This window comes from Melozone crissalis, unplaced genomic scaffold (genome assembly GCF_028551555.1).
Source record: "Melozone crissalis strain CALT ecotype California unplaced genomic scaffold, PUWL_Pcris_2 ptg000187l_1, whole genome shotgun sequence".
Taxonomy (NCBI): Eukaryota; Metazoa; Chordata; class Aves; order Passeriformes; family Passerellidae; genus Melozone; species Melozone crissalis.
In genome coordinates this window covers 939983-961963 of record NW_026535952.1, presented here as the reverse complement: position 1 = coordinate 961963, position 21981 = coordinate 939983, and the positions used below count along the sequence as shown (strand labels likewise).

General features: G+C 49.9%; 2 protein-coding genes across 5 annotated transcripts in view; one reads left to right on the top strand and one right to left on the bottom strand.

The window, feature by feature from the left end:
* The window catches only part of CRYZL1 (crystallin zeta like 1), a 286566-nt gene that overhangs the window by 35052 nt on the left and 229533 nt on the right, over positions 1–21981 (bottom strand). The gene's annotated exons all lie outside the window — the stretch shown is intronic.
* ITSN1 (intersectin 1) overlaps positions 1–21981 on the top strand; it is a 119261-nt gene that overhangs the window by 17568 nt on the left and 79712 nt on the right. For all 3 annotated transcript variants that reach the window (XM_054293751.1, XM_054293750.1, XM_054293752.1), the window contains exons 2-4: positions 12577–12636; positions 13674–13766; positions 14444–14507. In XM_054293751.1, coding sequence (XP_054149726.1) covers positions 12609–12636; positions 13674–13766; positions 14444–14507 — 185 coding nt within the window. In that variant the 5' untranslated portion in view covers positions 12577–12608. The remainder of the gene's footprint in view (positions 1–12576; positions 12637–13673; positions 13767–14443; positions 14508–21981) is intronic.

Below are 21981 nucleotides of genomic sequence, written 5' to 3'. Positions count from 1 at the left end.
ACGGGTTTGATCTGTGCCCAGAGGTGTGAACCTGGGAGAGCTCAGCCTTGGGGAGCTTGGAGTGCTGTGAGGGCTGTGGGAGTAGGAGGGAGGAAAGGGATGAGTTGTGTTTAAACCGAGGAGTTGCTCTGTCCTGCCCTTCCTGCTCTTCATCATTCCTTGGCTCCCCTCTCCCTGACCTCTCTTTACTGTTTCTTCTCTTCACTTACCTTTTCCCTCCCTGCCTTTGCTGAGGAAACATCCTGGCCTGGACCAGCCCTGGGGTGTGCAGCAGGAGCAGGGCAGCGATTGTCCCCTGTGCTGGGGTCCCTCCAGGGCTGTGCCCAGTTCTGCTCCTGCAGGAGAGCCCTGGAGGGGCTGGAGCGTGTCCAGGGCAGGGAACGGAGCTGGGAAGGGGCTGCAGAATCCCTGAGGAGCTGGAAGGGGCTGCAGAATCCCTGAGGAGCTGGGAAGGGGCTGCAGAATCCCTGAGGAGCTGGAAGGGGCTGCAGAATCCCTGAGGAGCTGGAAGGGGCTGCAGAATCCCTGAGGAGCTGGAAGGGGCTGCAGAATCCCTGAGGAGCTGGGCAGGGGCTGCAGAATCCCTGAGGAGCTGGAAGGGGCTGCAGAATCCCTGAGGGAGCTGGAAGGGGCTGGAGAATCCCTGAGGAGCTGGAAGGGGCTGCAGAATCCCTGAGGGAGCTGGAAGGGGCTGCAGAATCCCTGAGGAGCTGGAAGGGGCTGCAGAATCCCTGAGGAGCTGGAAGGGGCTGCAGAATCCCTGAGGGAGCTGGAAGGGGCTGGAGAATCCCTGAGGAGCTGGAAGGGGCTGCAGGATCCCTGAGGAGCTGGAAGGGGCTGCAGAATCCCTGAGGAGCTGGAAGGGGCTGAGGCTGGAGCAAAGGAGGCTCAGGGGCCCTTGTGGCTCTGCACAAGGCCCTGCCAGGAGGGCACAGCCGGGGGGGTCGGGCTCTGCTGCCAGGGAACAGGGACAGGAGCAGAGGGAGCGGCCTCAGGCTGGACCAGGGCAGGCTCAGCTGGGACAGCAGCAGCAATTTGCCCATGGAAAGGGAGCTCAGGCCTTGGCAGGGGCTGCCCGGGGAGCTTTGCAGTGCCCATCCCTGCAGGTGTGCCCTGGAGGTGGCACTGAGTGCTCTGGGCTGGGCACAAGGTGGGCACAGCTGGCACTGCATGGGCTCCTGGCAGGGCTGTGCCAGCCCCAGGGATTTGGGATTCTCTCTGGGATGCAGAGCTCAGGGTGGCTCTGTAGGATCCAACCTCAGGGTCAGGCTGTGCCATCCCAGGAGAACAATCTGTGGGTGTACTTGGGCACTGATTATCAGACAGCACATTAAAAACTTGCAAATGTGAGGGTTTGAAGAAGGAGGTTTGTTGTCACAGCTGCCTTGGCTTTCTTCTTGAATCAAACTTGAAAGGATTTTTAGATCTGTTATGTTGGGAAATCGGCATCATGTTGCAGTTTTGCACTTGGACTTTTTTCCCAGTGCGAGGCTGCCCCACAACCTTGTAGCAAATTTTCCTGATTACAGGGAACTGCAAACCAGTGACTTTTGAAGTACCCACAGGGGAGAAATTTGTGAGCTACAGTAAACAAACCTCCCGTGGCACAGATTTGTGACTTACAGTAAATAAACCATTAGCACTAACAACAGCCTTAATGTTCTTATCCTCTTGCAGGAAAGGAATTTTTTATCCTGGAAAGACATATTAAGGCATTTCAGGACAGGGAAATTACTCTTTGCAGTGTTATTAACTCTCCAGACTTCCTGGCTCGTTTAGAGAAGGATCATAACAAAGTTTCCAGAGCCAGCATGGAAAATGTCTGTGCACATGGTGCTTCTCCCCCAGCCTGCACCCTCCAGAGCAGCTCCAAGTACTTATACAGTGAGGATGAGCATCTCTTCCCTAGCTAATTCATGTTTGTTTTTTCTTTTTAAAGATCCTGTCTTCCCTATCTGGATTTTTCCTTGCAGTTCTTGGCTTTGTGTGCATCTCCTTGTTCTCTCCAGCATGGCCTGAAATGATTCCCAGCCCTTGGCAGAAATGCAGAGCAGCTGGAACTTGGGGTCACTTGAAGCCCCCCTCAGTGGGTCAGTGCTGCTCTAGAGCTGAAATCTGCCTCTTCTCCCAATCAGCTCTTGCCTTGACTGGAGCTCTGTGTAGACAAACCCAAACCTCACTCTCTGTTCGCTTTGGGGAAATCTTGTTCCATAAATCCTCCCCCCCAAGTCCAGTGCAATCCATGGAAAGTCTTCCTTTGGTTTGTGTCTGTTTTTGCTGATTTCTTTGCTGTGTCTGAACTTGCCATTACCACTGATAATGCATCCAGCAGGGTTATTCCTGGCCTTGTATCTCAGCATTGGAAAACAGCAGGGTTGGATGGTACTGGGAGAAATCCTTCCCTGGCAGGGTGGGCAGGGCTGGGATGGAATTCCATCCCTGGATCCCTGGCAGTGCCCAAGGCCAGGCTGGACACTGGGGACAGTGGGAGGTGTCCCTGCCCAGGTGCAATGGGATGAGCTTTAGGATCCCTCCAACCCAAAACATTCAGTGATTGCTTTACCCCAGCCAGGGCCTGAAATTTTTTCAGTTGTTGTTGAGACGCTGGAGCCTGGTTTGTGCGGAACTGCTGGGAAAGCCCAGTTGGCACCTGGAAAGAAAGCTTACACATTTTCTTAGTGCCATTTGAGTATACTTGCAGTCAATTAATAATTTCTTTAATGTAAAAATAGGATTTTTTAAGTTGGATTGTGCCTTTTGAAATGTATGTGTGTATGTTCTATATGTATGTACGGTTTGTGTTTTATCTTGCAGACTGTTTGTTTTTCCCTTCTCCCATTGCCTGTATCACTTGCCTGGCTTTGTGCTCACACCTGGCATGCTTTTGCTCTTGTGTGCAAACTGGTTTTAAGCATTTTGAAGGGAATTGATCCCATGGAAGCAGGAGACCCTTGCTTTGGGATAGGCCCTGTCTCATGCGGTGGAGCCCTTTTTGCTTCATTTCCTTAGAGTGTTTAAGGATATTTTAAATAGGAGACAGGAACCTTTGCCATGTTGAATTCCTTGTTTGGGCTTTATGAGAGGGTCCCTGACCCTCCCTGTGAGTGGTGCCTGCTCAGCCCCTTTGCAGTGCAGGGAAATCCCTTGGTTTTACCAATGCCCAAGGGCCTGTCCTGTCCCAGTGAGTTTCTCTGTCTGTCTGTCCAACATTTCCATTTTTCCCTCTAAAGCTGCTGCTTCTTGTCTGCTGGACCCTTTCTCTTTTGGCCACCTGTGACCAACCAGTGCTGGAGCAGCAGGGCTGGGTGTGCCCAGAAGGAGGGTGACAGAAATGACAGCCTGCTGTAAATGCCTCAGTTAAAATCTGTTTGTGCATCTGAGGAGCTCCTTGGGCCCTGCAGGAGCTGAGGAGACAGAGCAAGGAAGAAACTCAGAGCCCAGTGTCCTTGGGTGGGAGAGAGGAGCTGCCTGAGCCGTGGTGCTGTGGGCTGACACAGCTCCTGAGATGCTGATAAGAGCTGCTGGATGCTGAATAATTCTCCTGTGAAATGGCTGGTTTGGAAATCTGCTTCCAGGTCTGCACCGGCACAGCCCCGCGCTTATGTAACTGGGAGAGCTGAGGAGAGCAGCTGCTGGCAGGGGACACGGTGACCTCCCTGAGTCCTGCAGGGACAGAGCCTGTGCTGCCATCCCCAGCTGCAGCCTGGCCCTGCCCTGCCAGGCCTTTTATCTGCTGCTTGTGCCTCGGAGCAGGGGGCAGGGCATGGGCTGCACATCCTGAGCTCCCTGACTCCACGCTGCTGCTGACTCAGGGCTTTGCTTCCTTCCTGCCCTTCCCCCAGCAGAGCTGCTACTTGCTGCCAGAGATGGGGAAGGTGAAGTGAAACAACTCAAGAAGAACCGATTTTCGTTTTTTTTCCATTGTCCCCATTTCAAAGGGTCAGCTCTAAAGCTGATGCAAGCACGTGGATGTTCACAGCATAGCTGTGGGGGATTAGGTCAGGCCTACAGTGACTAAATCTGGGCTGGAAGGCACCACTGCTGTCCAAGCCAGACTTAACAGCTCTGACCTATTCCTTTGGCTGCCCCGATTCCTTTAAAAACATCCAGCTGGACTGAAATAGGAGTTCCTGCAGAGTTGTGTCATGGGCATCTGTAGGAGAGGGAGGGAAGAGGTTTATCAGCCACTTCCCAGAGCATTTCCATGATCTTGGCTTGGGTGTGCTGCAGCTGTGTCCCCCTGGCTACAGAAAATGGCCTGAGGTGGGTGGAATAGGTGTGAGAGTCGATGCAGGAATAAGGAAAGGGATAATCTGCAAAAAGCCAGGTAATTATTTATTCTCTAACCCAGCTGGGGTGGTTCTTGCAGAGGCAGCAGCTGCAGGAACAAGGTTGGTTGTGGTGAGGGCTGGGGAGATCAGAATGGGGTAAGGGGAAAGTGCCCACAGAGGTGCCCCAGCTTTCAAAGGTGGAGCTCAGGGTGGCCAGGTTAGAGGTGTGCTGTGGCTGCCAGACTCCCCTTAGAACAATGAATTGAGGATAAAGCTGGCACTGAGGGGATGCAGAGCCCTCAGACTCGGCCAAGGCTGCGCTCCAGGCTTTGGCCACTCCTGTTCTGTTCCAAGAGTCTCCTGAGTGCCATTGCTGAGGGTCCTGGAGCCATGGGCACTGCTGCATGAGCAGCTTGGAAATAAAGCCTGACTGCCTTCAGTTTATGGGATGGACACACCAGAACCCATCTGCTTTACCTGCTTCTCTTGGTGTTCATGCAGTCACTGATGGCTGAGGCTGGGAGGGACCACAGAGGGTCCCTGGTGCCACCTCCCTGCTCCAGCAGGGCCATCCCAGAGCAGAGGGCACAGGGTGGGCCCAGGTGGCTCTGGAATGTGCCAGGAGTTGACCCCAGCCCCTCTCTGGGCTCTGCTCCAGCTCGGGCCCTGCCCAGGGCAGAAGTTGTGCCTCCTGTGAGGGGAATTGCTGGGCTCAGGCCCTGCCCGTGGCTCTGGGGCCATTGCTGGGCCTGGAGCAGAGCCTGGGCCTGCTCTGAGCTCTGCACACAGGGACAGACACAGGGACAGACACAGGGACAGGCAGGGACAGACACAGGGACAGACACAGGGACAGGCACAGGACAGACACAGGGACAGGCAGGGACAGACACAGGGACAGACACAGGGACAGACACAGGGACAGGCAGGGACAGACACAGGGACAGACACAGGGACAGACACAGGGACAGACACAGGGACAGGCAGGGCTCAGCCCCTCTCTCTCCCGGGGCTCCTCTCCAGCTGAGCAGCCCCAGCTCCCCCAGGCTCTCCTGGGCACAGGGGGCTCAGGCCCTTGCTCGGCTCTGCTCTGGGAGCTCCAGGTGTGTGAATAAATCAAACAGCCTGTGGGATCCCGGGCACACAGCACTCACATCCAGCAGGGAATCCTGCACTTTCTTGTCCTCCTTTCCAGATCATTCTTGAAGTTAATCTCAGGCTGCCATTAAGGTTGTTGTAGGTGTGCAAATATCCCCAACTTCCTAATTGTTGCCTTGCAGATTTCTGGGTTCAGTACTTGTTTTGAAGGGGAGGAGGAGTCAGAAATTGCCCAGTGCCATTGTGTTAATGGGGGTTTTTAACACACTCCCCCAAGGAATATGTGCTGCACCTGTGTGAGTAAAGACAACTTAAAAAATCAGCAAACTGTAGCACTAAGAAACTCCTGGAATTCCTGATTTATATGGTCTGGTGGTTCTGAATGAAGCCAACAGCTATTAAACTGAAAATAAAACAAGATACTTATTTCTTATTGAGGGGTTTGGAAACAGTTGAGTGATACTCAGGCTTTTCACTGTGTTAAATCTTTTAAAATGAGAGTCGGTCACCTCTTGTATAACATATTATTTTAAAATGAGAGTCAGTCACCTCTGGAGAGGGTGCTGCAATCCAGGCACAGCTCAGCTGGGACTGGAGGAGCCCATGTGAGAGATCCCAAATCCCTGGGGCTGGCACAGCCCTGCCAGCCCATGCAGTGCCAGCTGTGCCCACCTTGTGCCCAGCACAGAGCACTCAGTGCCACCTCCAGGGCACACCTGCAGGGATGGGCACTGCAAAGCTCCCTGGGCAGCCCCTGCCAAGGCCTGAGCTCCCTTTCCATGGGCAAATTGCTGCTGCTGTCCCAGCTGAGCCTGCCCTGGCCCAGCCTGAGGCCGCTCCCTCTGCTCCTGTCCCTGTCCCCTCTGCTCCTGTCCCTCCTGTCTGCAGATGATCTTTAAGGTCCCTGCCAACCCAACCCATTCCACGATTCTGGGATGCAGAGGTGACTCCTCAGCAGTTTGATCATTCCACAGCTGTTGAAAAGCATCTGCACTGGGGAGGTGCTTTGTTAATCTCTTCTGGGTGCTGGGTACAAGATAGAAGAAATGGCAGGACCTGACATTTGTGAAGGTTTTGACTTTATCAGTCACTGCTGTAAGGAACAGCAACTGGAAAGTTTTGCAAAGTGGTGCCTGAGTTAAAATGTGATCCCCAAAGAGCAGGGATCAGAATTCCCTGGATGCCTCAAAAGGCTTTTGTTTCCAGCAGTGATCCAGACTTACCAGCTTTGCTAAAGCTCTGTGTGCCCTGAGTGCTCCTGGTGCAGAGGCTTTGCCATGGAGCGTCTGCCAGCTCCACACCCTGCTCCCAGCCTGGCACTCAGGGATGTCCTGCTGCGGGATTTGCTGTCTTGGGGAATTCTTGGAGGATGTTGGGACTTTATCTGGTTGGGTTTGTCTCTTTTTTTTTTTCCTGTGGGAGGAGGAAGGTGACTGATAAGTGGCCTCAGGAATTAATTCTGGCATTCAGATCAAGCATTATCTCAGGAATTGTTTAGGAATAGAAATGCTGGGTTGCATTTTAGGGAAAACAAAACCAGGATCTTTCTTGTGTGAAACGTGTGTGTATAAAGACACAGCACTGAAATAGCTCAATTATTGGTAATTTCTACCTCCTGTGGCTTTATTGCAGTTTTCTCTGTAAACATGGCCTCAGCAGAGCACAGAGAACTTTGAATAGAAACTCTCATCAAGTTCTGAGCCATAGTTTTAAAGTCTGTGCATAATACCCTGTGAAAGGAATTCTCATATTTGTCTGACCCTATGAATAAATGTTTTTACTGGAGATATTTTCAACCTCCTCATTTTTTTGAGGTAAAAGCTTTAAACCTCAGTACTTAAATTTAGATATGGTCTGGGATTTTACATATGTGGAGTTGTTCTACATGGTTCAGTTTTGCTTTTATGTGAACAACTGGTAGGGTTACAGTTAGATTATATATATATATTAGTATATATAATCTAATATATAAAAATATATATTTTTATATATATATTTATATCCTTATATATTTTATATATATAAACCTTAATGTATTTATAATATATATAATTATTTTAAGTATATAGGTGTGTATATATATATATACAGATATAATTTTTTAAAAATATATATTATTAAAACAAACAGTGCTTGTGTACAGAGTATTGGTTTATGAGAACAAACAATTTGGAGTGAGGATCAAGAATTTTAAGTATTTCTGAGCTTACTACAGCAGTGTAAGGTGGTAGAGAGAGCCCTGAGAGCTCTACATAGATCAGTTTTACTTTTATGTGAACAACTTGAAGGATTACAGTTAGATTATACATATATTTTTAATATATATTATATATATATTATAATCTTATATATAATATATATAAACCCTAATGTATTTGTAATATGCATAATATTATATATATATGTGTGTGTGTGTGTATATATATATGTATGTATGTATGTATGTATGTTAAAAGAAACAGGTGCCTGTATATAGAGCATTGGTTTATGAGAAAAAACAACTTCGAGTGAGGACCAAGAATTTAAGTATTTCTGAGCTTACTACAGCAGTGTAAGGTGGGAGAGAGAGCCCTGAGAGCTGTTCTGGCTGAGCAGGGCCTTTTGTCCCTCACACAGAGCTGGGGGTAAGCAAATATTTCATGTTTATATATTACATTTATATATTTTATATATATATATATATATATATATATATATATATATTCTCTCTAAAGATAATTGTGCAGGTGATGAAGTCCCATTTGTAGCTAATATAAAAGTGCTGCTGGAGCTCATTGCTGGTGTGTGTTGCTCACTCCCCATCCCTGTGCAGGGCTCCCCTCATCATCCCAGCTCAGCCGTGGGAAGGCTCTGAGCTCCCCGTGCTCTGAGCCCATGGGAGGCCATGCATGGGGAGCCTGGGGAGTTCCCTGTGCTGGAAGGGAAAGGAAAGGGGTGGCACTGGATGGGCTTTGAGGTCCCTCCCAGCCCACACCATTCCATGGTCTGTGGTTACACTCCCAGGCTTTTTGGGCTTTCCAGAAAGCCCCACAAGCCAGAGATGTTCAGTGCAATGGAACAGCTGTCACAGGCAGGGCCCTTCCTGCCAGCTGGGGAAATGGCAGGGAGCAGCTGTGGGATGGTGCTGGGGGCATTTCCCATCACTGATCTGCTGCAGTGCCATTGATCTGTCACTGCTGAGCCTGACCTGGGAGCACCAACTGCCCCACAGCCCTGCCAGGAGTGACAGGGACAGAGGGAGCGGCCTCAGGCTGGGCCAGGGCAGGCTCAGCTGGGACAGCAGCAGCAATTTGCCCATGGAAAGGGAGCTCAGGCCTTGGCAGGGGCTGCCCAGGGAGCTTTGCAGTGCCCATCCCTGCAGGTGTGCCCTGGAGGTGGCACTGAGTGCTCTGGGCTGGGCACAAGGTGCCCATGGGGCACAGCTGGCACTGCATGGGCTCCTGGCAGGGCTGTGCCAGCCCCAGGGATCCTGTGCTGGTTTATTTGCTTTACAATACTTAACTATATATGGTATTTTATAAATAACAACTGTGCCAGATGTTTTGGGGATAAATAATACCTGTTCTCCACCCCTGAGCCCTTCAACCCCCAGAACAGAATCCCAGAGCAGCTTGGGTCAGGACAGACTCAAAACACCACCTGGTGCAACCTCTGGGGACAGGTTTGGGGTCCCTGGTGTCCCCCCAGGCGTGCACAGTGAAACCTGTGCCTGTGGAACCCAGGTGGTCCCTCGGGATAAACAGCAAACTCCTGCATGTTCCACTCAGGGAGGGGTTTGCCTTTCCCTCACTTTGCCTCTCTGTCTCTGTGTCTGCTCTCAGCTTTGCTTTGGGTCTCAGCCTCTCACGTTTCAACACAGCTCTCTGCTCCTTCTCTCCATTCCCCCAGCTGGCTTTGGTTTGTTTCTCACTTTCTTCTTTTTTCTTCCCTTCTGCAAGTTCTTTGGAATAGTTTCTGCTTTCCTTGGCATCCAGCACGGGGCTGGAGTTCAGTTCCCACTCCCTCTGCTGTTCCCCTGTGCTCAAGGTAAAGGGGAATTCATTCCTTTGCAATCCTGGCAGGCTGTGGAGGAGGCTCTTCCCTCAAGGGCTGAGCCTGGCAATGCTCTGCTGCTGCTTCCCCTTGTGCTGAAAGGGAACAGATAATATGGAAACTGCTCTGAGAGGGGGGCTTCAGGGGCTTCTGCTTTTGGGCTTTCCTGATTTTTCTCTGTTTTCTTTTTTTTTTGGCGTTTTTTTTCCCTGTTTGGTTTTGTTTTAGTTTTCTTTTTGCTTGTTTGGGGTTTTGGTTTTTGGTTTTTTTTTTACTTCTTCCTCCTCCTTTTTTTCCTCCTCCTTTTTTTCCTCCTCCTTTTCTTCCTCCTCCTCTTTTCCTCTTCCTTTTTTTCCTCCTCCTTTTCTTCCTCCTCCTTTTCTTCCTCCTCCTCTTTTCCTCCTCCTTTTCTTCCTCCTCCTTTTTTTCCTCCTCCTTTTTTCCTCCTCCTTTTTTTCCTCCTCCTTTTTTTCCTCCTCCTTTTTTCCTCCTCCTTTTCTTCCTCCTCCTTTTCTTCCTCCTCCTTTTTTTCCTCCTCCTTTTTTCCTCCTCCTTTTTTTCCTCCTCCTTTTTTTCCTCCTCCTTTTTCTTTCCTTCTTTTTTCCTCTTTTTTCCCCCCTCAAGGTTTCCTTGCGCTCATAAACCCCAGCAGCATTGCTGAGTTCTTTCCCAGAGCAGGGAACAATAAGCAAACAGGCAAAGGTAGAAGTGCTGCTCTTTCAGCCCTTCAGGAATGATTCTGGGACAGCCCCAGAGCCCAGGGAGCTGCTCTGATCCCTTGGGTCTCTGCACCTGGAGTTTGGAACTTGTGGGATAACCCTTGGGAGCAGCATCAGCTGCCTGCCCTGGCCTGGGGCACAGGGCTTTGGGGTCACAGGCTTGGCCAAATGAGGAGGAAAAAGAGTCAGGGTTGTGTCCCTCATTCCCCAAATCCCAACTACTGGCAGAAGCGCCCGGGGTTTGTGCAGGGACGTTGGGGAGGGGACACACAGGAGGTTCCCAAGTTGGAGGCCAGAGGAGAATGTGGGAGTGTGAAAGGGGGATGGGGAGGGGAGCAAACAGCAATCGAGACAAAAGGAAATTGTTGGTGCAAGTGAATGCCTTTTCTTAGGGATATTGATAAATTTCTGCTGCTGTTCAGGCAGCCTAAATGATTCTCCTGAGTCTGCTCCCCTCTGCCATTCTGCCGTTGCCTGGAGGACACGAGTGGAATCTCCCAGGACAAGAGGCCGTGGCTCATTGTTGTGCTGCCCATTGTCCCCTGGCTCGGGCAGCTCATGGCGGCCTTTGTGTGCAGCAAGAAAAATGGTTTTGCTTCTGTGTGGCAGATGAAATCTGGAGCTGCGTGGTGCCTTTGTTGGCAGAGCCAGCGGTGCTGCGCTGAGGCTGCCCTGGCTGCGGCTCAGGCCTGGGCACACAGCAGGGCATGGAGTGTAATGGCCATGGACCCACGGATGAATGTAGGCCAGGGCATTTGCTGCCAGGAACAAAATCCAGATCTCTGGTGCTGGGCGGCAGCGCTTGGAAATGGAGCCGATTTCCCTCCTGGGCAGGGGCTGTGACACTCAGGAGAGTCATGGAGCCTGCAGCAGCATCCAGGGGTGGGACTGAGCTCTGCCCTCACTCCAGCTCTGGCTAGAAATAAATAAATAAGTAAATAAATAAACACTTATTTTATCTATATATAAATAAAAATATAGAAAATATATTTTATATAAATATTTTATTTTTATATATATATGTATGGACTGAGCTCTGCCCTCACTCCAGCTCTGGCTAGAAATAAATAAATAAGTAAATAAATAAACACTTATTTTATCTATATATAAATAAAAATATAGAAAATATATTTTATATAAATATTTTATTTATATATATATATATGTATGGACTGAGCTCTGCCCTCACTCCAGCTCTGGCTAGAAATAAATAAATAAGTAAATAAATAAACACTTATTTTATCTATATATAAATAAAAATATAGAAAGTATATTTTATATAAATATTTTATTTATATATATATATGTATGGACTGAGCTCTGCCCTCACTCCAGCTCTGGCTACAAATAAATAAATAAATAAATAAATACTTATTTTATATATATATATAAATAAAATATAGAAAATATATTTTATATATATTTTTTATTTATATATATATATATATATATATATATATATATGTATGGTCTGAGCTCTGCCCTCACTCCAGCTCTGGCTAGAAATAAATAAATAAATAAGTAAATAAATATTATATATATATAATATATATATTATATTTTTTTTTATTTACATATATATATGTATGGAATGAGCTCTGCCCTCACTCCCTCTCTGGCTATTTATAAATAAATAAATAAATACTTAAAAAAAATATATATATAAATAAAAAAATAGAAAATATATTTTATATATATTTTTTATTTTTATATATATGTATGGACTGAGCTCTGCCCTCACTCCAGCCCTGGCTATAAATAAATAAATAAATAAATAAGCACTTATTTTATATATATAAATAAAAAAATATTAAAAGATATCTTTTATATAATTTTTTATTTTTATATATGTATGGACTGAGCTCTGCCCTCACTCCAGCCCTAGCTACAAATAAATAAATAAATAAATACTTATTATATATGTATATAAATAAAATATATAAAATATATATTATATTTTTAAAATTTTTATATATATGTATGGACTGAGCTCTGCCCTCACTCCATCTCTGCCTATTTATAAATAAATAAATAAATACTTATTTTATATATATAAATAAAATATATAAAAATATATATTTGATATATTTTTTAATTTATATATATATGTATGGACTGAGCTCTGCCCTCACTCCATCTCTGCCTATTTATAAATAAAGAAATAAACTATTTATTTATTTATTTACTTACTTACTTATAACTGCAGGCTGCTTTTGAGGCCATCCTTAAAGCACAATGAAATGTAGCTGCTTGCTGGGAGGAAGGTGCCCTCACAGATGCAGAGGGAAGTGCAAAAATGAGACATTGAGTTTTGTAAATCCCAGTTGGTGTGGGAAGTATTGATACAATCCTGCTTCCTCACTGCCTTTTTTTTCTGTAGTAATTAATCATACAGAAAATATATGAAAAATAGAAGATAATATCAAATATCTGATTGTTTATTTTTTTTTCTTTTCCAGGCATCTATTAACAAGCCAAAAGTGACAGAACCATGGCTCAGTTTCCAACACCTTTTGGGGGTGAGTGGTTTCTGTGTGTTCTGAGCTGTTCTGTGTGCACACACTTGCCATCAACACGTTCCTTCCCAAGGGTTTCTCTGGGGAAGTGTTTGTGCATCTGTGAGCTGGGAGTTTTGGGGTGGCTTTGCAGACACCTCCCTTTGCAGCCCAGAGCCCTGGGTGCTGCATCCATCCCTTCCAGCCCCTGCGGGCCCAGCCTGGCCTCTGGCACCACCTGCACTGCAGAGGTGCAGATGCTTTTTCCTTTCAGGACTCCTGGGAGTTGCTGAAAGGCCCAGCAGATGCCTTTGGGTATCACTGCCAGTTTTTCCCTTGTTGTCCCATCACCCACTTTTAGGTTAGAACAAAAATAACACTTTTTTAATCTCTTCATTTACAGCAGGGGAAGTTGCAGCATCTGGAGATGCAGTGAAAAAGCCAGGATGGGCCCTGGCAGTGCAGTAGGGACAGGATTTTTGGTTATTGCCATGAAATCACAGAACCCCAGACTGGGCTGGGCTGGGATGCTCATCAGGGACACCTCCCACTGTGCCAGGCTGCTCCAGCCCCAGTGCCCAGCCTGGCCTTGGGCACTGCCAGGGATGCAGGGGCAGCCCCAGCTGCTCTGGGAATTCCATCCCAGCCCTGCCCACCCTGCCAGGAACAATCCCTGCTGTGAAACTCACCCAGATTTCCCCTCTTTGGTCTGACCCCATCCCTGGCACTCAGCTCTGGTGAGCATTCCCTCTTCCTTGCATTCCCTTCAGATCTGGGAGTTGGGTTTGGCAGCTGATCTGCAGGAGGGTTCCAAAGAGCAATCCCAGTGCTGAGATTTGCCATTTTCCCTGTCCTGTGGGCAGGTCAGATGGGGTACTGGGGAAGAGGTGCCTTTGCAGCAAAGGAACTGGGATTTCAGCTCTGAGTGCTCTGGGGGTAAATGATCTCCCACCCCTGGGCTGTGTGAGGAGCCCAGACTGCTGAGATAATCACACAGAGAGAAAAGGGGCTGGTTTTAGGGAATGTTTCTCAATGCCATTTCTCCATTTCTTCTGAACCAGGCAACCTGGATATCTGGGCCATTACTGTGGAGGAGAGAGCAAAGCATGATCAACAGTTCCATAGTCTGAAACCAGCTGCTGGATTTATCACTGGTAAACAAACAGCTTCCACTTCTCAGCTTGTGTTTGGTTATATCTTAACTAGGGAGCCAAATGTCTACAGAGCTGCCTGGGAGACATATGGGCATAATAATTAGAAAATTTCAACAGGTATTTGTTATTTTATATCTCACTGTTCCACATCAGCCCCATTTCTTATTTTATATCTCATATTTTGCCACATCAGCCCCAACTTTTCTGTTATTTTCTGATATTTTCTATTCCCCATCCTGCTGTGGAAGGCAGTGATGGGTTCTTTGTGCCTGGGGTCAGCTACCACACTAATATTATGATAAATAAAAGGTCTGATTAAATAAAGGTGTGTCATTTCAACTGAAATCAGGTTTGGAAATCCAGTTTGTGCAGCACTGACATCAGCATGGTTGACCTCTTGGAAAGATCCAAATGCAGAACTGATTGAAACAGTGGGAAGCAAAGCTCCAAATCAAGGAATTGCACTGATCCTAATAAATTTTCATCAAACTTTGGTCTCAAAGGCAATAGGAGGCCTCCTCTTCATTGCTCTGGTTTGTTACATTGAATTTTCTTAGTGCTCATCAGTCGTGGCATGGGCTGGGCTTCTCTTGCAGCTGTTTTTGCCTCCTGCTGCCCCATCCCCTCTGCCAGCTGTTTGCAGCTGGAGCTGAGGCCATGTCCTGTTTGTTTTACAGGTGATCAAGCCAGGAACTTTTTTTTCCAATCTGGGTTACCTCAGCCAGTGCTAGCACAGATATGGTGAGTGTGGGGTGGGCACAGAGCTGGGTGTGGGGCGGGCACAGAGCTGGGTGTGGGGCGGGCACAGGGCTGGGTGTGGGGTGGGCACAGAGCTGGGTGTGGGGCGGGCACAGGGCTGGGTGTGGGGCGGGCACAGGGCTGGGTGTGGGGTGGGCACAGAGCTGGGTGTGGGGTGGGCACAGGGCTGGGTGTGGGGTGGGCACAGAGCTGGGTGTGGGGTGGGCACAGAGCTGGCTGTGGGGCAAGACCTGGAGTGTTTGTTACAAAAATGAAGATTGACATGGACTGTTTCCATTGGAGTTGGTGTCCAAGTTTGAAACTGGAAATTTTTGTCACTCCTTGGTGAGTTCAGCCAGATCCAAATCCGTGCCCATTCCACAGCACAGACATTGCCACAGTGCCAGGTGTTCCTGCAGGAATGAAGCCAGACCTGGACCTGTGTGTGCAGGGACAGCACCCAGGGAATGGCTGCCAGTGCCAGAGGGCAGGGCTGGGTGGGATCTTGGCCATGAGGAATTGTTCCCTGGCAGGGTGGGCAGGCCCTGGCACAGGGTGCCCAGAGCAGCTGGGGCTGCCCCTGCATCCCTGGCAGTGCCCAAGGCCAGGCTGGGCACTGGGGACGGTGGGAGGCGTCCCTGCCATGGCAGGGTGGGATGGGATGAGCTCTAAGGTTCCTCCCAACCCAAACCATTCCATAATTCCATGATTATTCATGGACTGCATTAATAACATTACTACCAGCACAGATATTGGTGTGAGACAGAATTAAAAGTGGTTTTCATTCTGGATTGGGTGAGAGGGATAGAGAACTTTGGGGGAATCTGTTCCCTTTTCCTCTGTGAGCTATTTGAGAAGGAGTTTATTGCCATTACAAAACCTTTCTAGTGCAGTGAAGGACTGTTATTTTATTGCTTTTGAAATCTGCATGCCCAGACCTACATGGCTTTTAAATAAAGAGCTTCTTTTCTTTTCTGATTATCTTCATCTTACAAATATCAAAGCTGGACTGGTTGTCTTATTTGCTGAAGCCTCAGTGAGTGCTCAAATGTCCCTTTGGAGCTTCTCTTGCCTCTGAATTAAACAAGGAAAGAAGTTTTGTCTTGAACAAGACATCCGTTCTCCAAAAATCTTCCCTAGGCCTTGGCTCTAAATAGGTGCTAACAAATCCAAACAGTTGTAAATAGTCTGACTAAGGATCTCTTCCTCTCTGAATTATTCAGTTTTCCAGGCTCTGGAGAGGAAGGGAATCATTCCACTCCCTCTGCAGTTGTCATAGAGACAAGACCTGCACATTTTTGTTAATGAAGCTGAACTAAAACTTATTCAGGCTGCCTTTCTAAATCATAGAGCAGCTCATGGACATTCCTTCCTCTCTGTCTCTCTTATTTTTTTCAGTCATGTCTGAGTGAAATGAAGTAAATATTTAAGTGAAAATCTTTCTGTAGATCCTTGAGTACTTTGGAGGGGGAGTTTTGGAGTACTGAGCCTGCAATCTCTGAGAGATGGGAGCTGCTGCTCTTCCATCAGTGTGTGCTCCTGGAATTGCTGGGCTGGGCTTTGGGAGGTGGCATTTGATTGTTGCTGGGAGAGCAGGGGAGGTGCAGGAGTCCTCAGGGAAGGGAAGTAATTCTGAGTTAAAACAACTTGTAAAACTCACAACAACTTGTACAACTTGTAAAACTGTTTACAAAAACTTGTAAAAAAATTCATTTTCTGATCTGAGAAATCCCAGGATGGTTTGGGTTGGGAAGGACCTCTAGACTCATCCCATCCCACCCCTGCCATGGCAGGGACACCTCCCATTGTCCCCAGTGTCCAACCTGGCCTGGGACACTGCCAGGGATGCAGGGCAGTCCCTGAGGAACTGTCTGTCTGTCTGTCTGTCTGTGCTGTTCTGGAGGTGGTTTCCTGTTCTGGGTCATTCTGCTGCTCTTGGCTGACTGTGGCAGTGGGAGAGAAGCCTGGCCTGAGTTTGCTGAAGATCCCTCCCAGCTGGGGGACACAGGGAATAAATCTGAATAAATCTGGTCAGTGCCTCACTTCTGGGCCCACAAAAGCTTCCCCAGAATGCACAGTCCTTCAAAACAGCAGTTTTTGTTAAAATGGAGAATTCCTGTGTCCCTTGTACTCCTCATGCAAGGAAAGAAGTGTCAGTGAGCAAAGGAGTGAAGTATTATGGTCTGCCATGGCAGCTCCTGTGCTGCTCTGCCCTTCACCAGCTCAGGCTCCTCCAGGCTGGGGATCAATTCAAAGCCTCTAATTGGGCTCTGACTGGGCCTGCAGTGGCTTGGGAGATAACTGTGCTTAAGCAGAATAATCTGCCTTGCTTGAGATGCCCTGTGTGGGGCTCACAGGGCATCTCCTGGCCCCTGCAGTGAAAGGAGAGCTGAAATAACCCCAGGCAGCTGCTCTCCCTGCTCCTGGGTCACTGATTGTGCCAGCAGGGAGGCACTGGGTGACACTGCCCTGCTCTCCCTGCTCCTGGGTCACTGATTGTGCCAGCCCAGAGGCACTGGGTGACACTGCCCTGCTCCTGGGTCACTGATTGTGTCAGCCCAGAGGCACTGGGTGACACTGCCCTGCTCCTGGGTCACTGATTGTGTCAGCACAGAGGCACTGGGTGACACTTCCCTGCTCCTGGGTCACTGATTGTGCCAGCACAGAGGCACTGGGTGACACTGCCCTGCTCCTGGGTCACTGATTGTGTCGGCAGGGAGGCACTGGGTGACACTGCCCTGCTCCTGGGTCACTGATTGTGTCAGCCCAGAGGCACTGGGTGACACTGCCCTGCTCCTGGGTCACTGATTGTGCCAGCACGGAGGCACTGGGTGACACTTCCCTGCTCCTGGGTCACTGATTGTGCCAGCAGGGAGGCACTGGGTGACACTGCCCTGCTCTCCCTGCTCCTGGGTCACTGATTGTGTCAGCCCAGAGGCACTGGGTGACACTGCCCTGCTCCTGGGTCACTGATTGTGCCAGCACGGAGGCACTGGGTGACACTGCCCTGCTCCTGGGTCACTGATTGTGCCAGCACAGAGGCACTGGGTGACACTGCCCTGCTCCTGGGTCACTGATTGTGCCAGCACAGAGGCACTGGGTGACACTGCCCTGCTCTCCCTGCTCCTGGGTCACTGATTGTGCCAGCCCAGAGGCACTGGGTGACACTGCCCTGCTCCTGGGTCACTGATTGTGCCAGCACGGAGGCACTGGGTGACACTTCCCTGCTCCTGGGTCACTGATTGTGTCAGCCCAGAGGCACTGGGTGACACTTCCCTGCTCCTGGGTCACTGATTGTGCCAGCACAGAGGCACTGGGTGACACTTCCCTGCTCCTGGGTCACTGATTGTGTCAGCCCAGAGGCACTGGGTGACACTGCCCTGCTCTCCCTGCTCCTGGGTCACTGATTGTGCCAGCAGGGAGGCACTGGGTGACACTGCCCTGCTCTCCCTGCTCCTGGGTCACTGATTGTGTCAGCCCAGAGGCACTGGGTGACACTGCCCTGCTCCTGGGTCACTGATTGTGTCAGCCCAGAGGCACTGGGTGACACTTCCCTGCTCCTGGGTCACTGATTGTGCCAGCACGGAGGCACTGGGTGACACTTCCCTGCTCCTGGGTCACTGATTGTGCCAGCACAGAGGCACTGGGTGACACTTCCCTGCTCCTGGGTCACTGATTGTGCCAGCACGGAGGCACTGGGTGACACTTCCCTGTTCCTCACAGCTGCTTCCCTTCCCACCTTCCTGAATCAGTGTCCAGGGGTGGCACAGTGGGGTAATCCTGGTAATTCCTGCACAGGCACCCATCCATAGAGACCTGAGTGCTGCTCACTGCTGGGGCTGGGCCTGTGCCACACCTGGGGCTGTGCCACACCTGGGGCTGAACCTGTGCCACACCTGGGGCTGGGCCTGTGCCACACCTGGGCCTGTGCCACACCTGGGGCTGTGCCACACCTGGGGCTGTGCCACACCTGAGGCTGTGCCACACCTGAGCCTGTGCCACACCTGGGCCTGTGCCACACCTGGGGCTGTGCCACACCTGAGGCTGTGCCACACCTGAGCCTGTGCCACACCTGGGCCTGTGCCACACCTGGGGCTGTGCCACACCTGGGGCTGAACCTGTGCCACACCTGGGGCTGGGCCTGTGCCACACCTGGGCCTGTGCCACACCTGGGGCTGTGCCACACCTGGGGCTGGGCCTGTGCCACACCTGGGGCTGGGCCTGTGCCACACCTGGGCCTGTGCCACACACGGGGCTGAGCCTGTGCCACACCTGGGGCTGTGCCACACCTGGGCCTGGGCCTGTGCCACACCTGGGGCTGTGCCACATCTGGGCCTGGGCCTGTGCCACACCCAGGGCTGGGCCTGTGCCACACCTGGGGCTGTGCCACACCTGGGCCTAGGCCTGTGCCACACCTGGGCCTGGGCCTGTGCCACACCCAGGGCTGGGCCTGTGCCACACCTGGGGCTGTGCCACACCTGGGGCTGTGCCACACCTGGGGCTGTGCCACACCTGGGCCTGGGCCTGTGCCACACCTGGGCCTGTGCCACACCTGGGGCTGTGCCACACCTGGGCCTGGGCCTGTGCCACACCCAGGGCTGGGCCTGTGCCACACCTGGGCCTGTGCCACACCTGGGCCTGGGCCTGTGCCACACCTGGGCCTGTGCCACGCCTGGGCCTGTGCCACACCCAGGGCTGTGCCTGTGCCACACCTGGGCCTGTGCCACGCCTGGGCCTGTGCCACACCCCGGGCTGTGCCACACCTGGGCCTGGGCCTGTGCCACACCCAGGGCTGTGCCTGTGCCACACCTGGGCCTGTGCCACACCTGGGCCTGTGCCACACACGGGGCTGAGCCTGTGCCACATCTGGGGCTGTGCAGCCCAGGGGGAATTGCTGAATTTCCAGCTGAATCAGTGCAGATTTGGGAACTGCACAGTGATCCCTGCCTTAGCACAGCACTGCCTTCATGGATAGGTGGTTTGTGTGCTAATTGCAGCAGGTTTGTATGTGCTAATTAGCCTGTGCTAATTTCCCATGTTTGATGGCAACACTGTCTGTGTTCAGTTTCTGCACCTCATCCATGCAAAAGTAATCCAGCTGGCTTTTCATTCTGCAGAACAGGTGAGAGAAGGGAGGAGGAAAAGAGGAAAAGATGCATGGGGAAGGATTTGTCAGCACTGAGCCCTGGCGTGGTGCTGAGCCCGCTGCAGCCCTTGTATTCAATACAAGCACAGGCCTGGCCTACAGAAGATAATAAATATTTAGTCAGTGTTTAATCCATCTACCCTGCACTGGTTCCAGCCAGGCCACAAATGAAACAAATGCAAGGGCACCACATTGTCCCAGTTCCATTAGGAGCAGAAATGAGTGGAATTAGGTGGTGTTTGCTGGCTCCCTGCATTCCACAGTAAAATCCAGCAGCCTGACACCAACTTCTGCAACTAGAAATGGAAATGTGTCCTATTTTAGCAGGAAGAGTTTGTCAGACAAAAGCTGCTTTTTCTTTGCACTCTGTAAAACTGGAGAAATTCTGGGGGCTGCAGGGAACTCTCTGCACTGATATTTGTGCTGGCAATTTCAATAATGGAGCTGTTGGTGTAGAGTAAAGGAGTTCACAGAAGGTCAGATGTTGAATGAAAAGCTACAGCTGCTGATGTGAATTGGAGTTCAATGAGAGCAGTGCCACTGGTGCACAGCAGAGTTGCTGAATGCTGGGGAATTCATGTTTCCCATGTAGGATGCAAAGATTTGCTGTGTTCCAGCAGGAAATGGTGCCTGGAGAGCCAAGGTTCCTACAGGGTGATCTTTATATTCCTGCATTTTCCTGCAGGGATAGAACCCACCGAGGGCCTAATAGAATTAATTAATCAATTCTATCTATCTAGAATTAATAAAAGGTTTTTATCTTGTAAATCAAAGAGATATATATGGCAGTTGTGGGATGAAATGAGCTCTAAGATCCCTTCCCATCCAAACCAGCCTGGGATTCTGGGATTCAGCATTGTCCAGGCACAGGTGCAGCACATGCTTTAGAAGGATTTCAGTATCTGTGCCTCAGTGTCCTCTCCAGACTTGCTTTAAACGTTTCTCCCAGATTTTAATGCTGTTATTGAGCCCCATGACATCAGAAGTGGTGGATTAAGGCAGCTGCACCCCTGGAAATCCTTTCCTAGGAGTTCAGGAGAGGTTTGGAGTGCCTCTGATGCTGCTGGGGGTCTAAACCTGTGCTGCTCCCTGCTGGGATCTGCCTCTCCATGGGGTTTTCATGTTTTGGGGTTTTTTTGGAGTGGGAGGATTTCCATTTTGCCACAACCTTTACCTGGCTGTCTCCTTGTGTATCAGCTACAAATAGCTGATATTCACTGGGGTGCTTTTGGGATAACTTCCCACCTAGCTGCACAGAAACTCTCTTTGAGAGGAATTTGATCAGAAATGAAGCTCTGGTTCAGCCGCACTGCCCAGGGCCACACCCATGACACAGAAGTGAATGCATGAACTTCAAATCTGTTTTATTCCAGTCATGAAATCTGCACTTAATTCTTCAAACAAATGCAAAGAAATAAGCATGGTGTTCCAGAGTAAGTGCACAGCTATTTCTGTTGCTGATGCGCATTTACTCAGGGTTTTGGTGTGCAGTGGCAGGAACTGGCACTCTCCTTCCTGCTTCTCTCCCCCCAGCTCCCACCCTATTCCCTGCTGAGCTGGGTTGTCTTAACTAGCAAGGCAAGGAACAAAAAGCAAACTGTTTAAGTCAGACTCCTTTCCCTGAAAGCCTATTCAAGGCCTAAGCTCAATGTTTCATCTTGAGTGCTATTGTTTAATTGAAAACACATTTGCACACTCCCAGATGGAGCAGTGCTGAGGGGAGTCACAGATTTAAAGAATGTTTTATGTTAAGTGCAGCTAAAGTACAGATTTGCAGATTCACTTCCCTGTGGTGCTGTTTTAGGACCCTGTGCTTTCACTGGGGTCATTTTGCAAAGTTTTGGTGCAGCTGCATTTGTTCTGGATGCTTCCTTGTAATTCCTCCAAGAGTTGAAAAGCAACCTCAAAAATATTTATTAATCACCCAAGGAAAGAAATCATTGAGCTCTTAAGTTTAAATAGTGTCTTAGTGTAAGCCTGGCATAGTTTTGGGGGGAAATTAGTGAGAATCTCAGAATTCCTGAGGCTGGCACAGCCCTGCCAGCCCATGCAGTGCCAGCTGTGCCCCACGGGCACCTTGTGCCCAGCCCAGAGCACTCAGTGCCACCTCCAGGGGACACCTGCAGGGATGGGCACTGCAAAGCTCCCTGGGCAGCCCCTGCCAAGGCCTGAGCTCCCTTTCCATGGGCAAATTGCTGCTGCTGTCCCAGCTGAGCCTGCCCTGGCCCAGCCTGAGGCCGCTCCCTCTGCTCCTGTCCCTGTTCCCTGGCAGCAGAGCCCGACCCCCCCGGCTGTGCCCTCCTGGCAGGGCCTTGTGCAGAGCCACAAGGG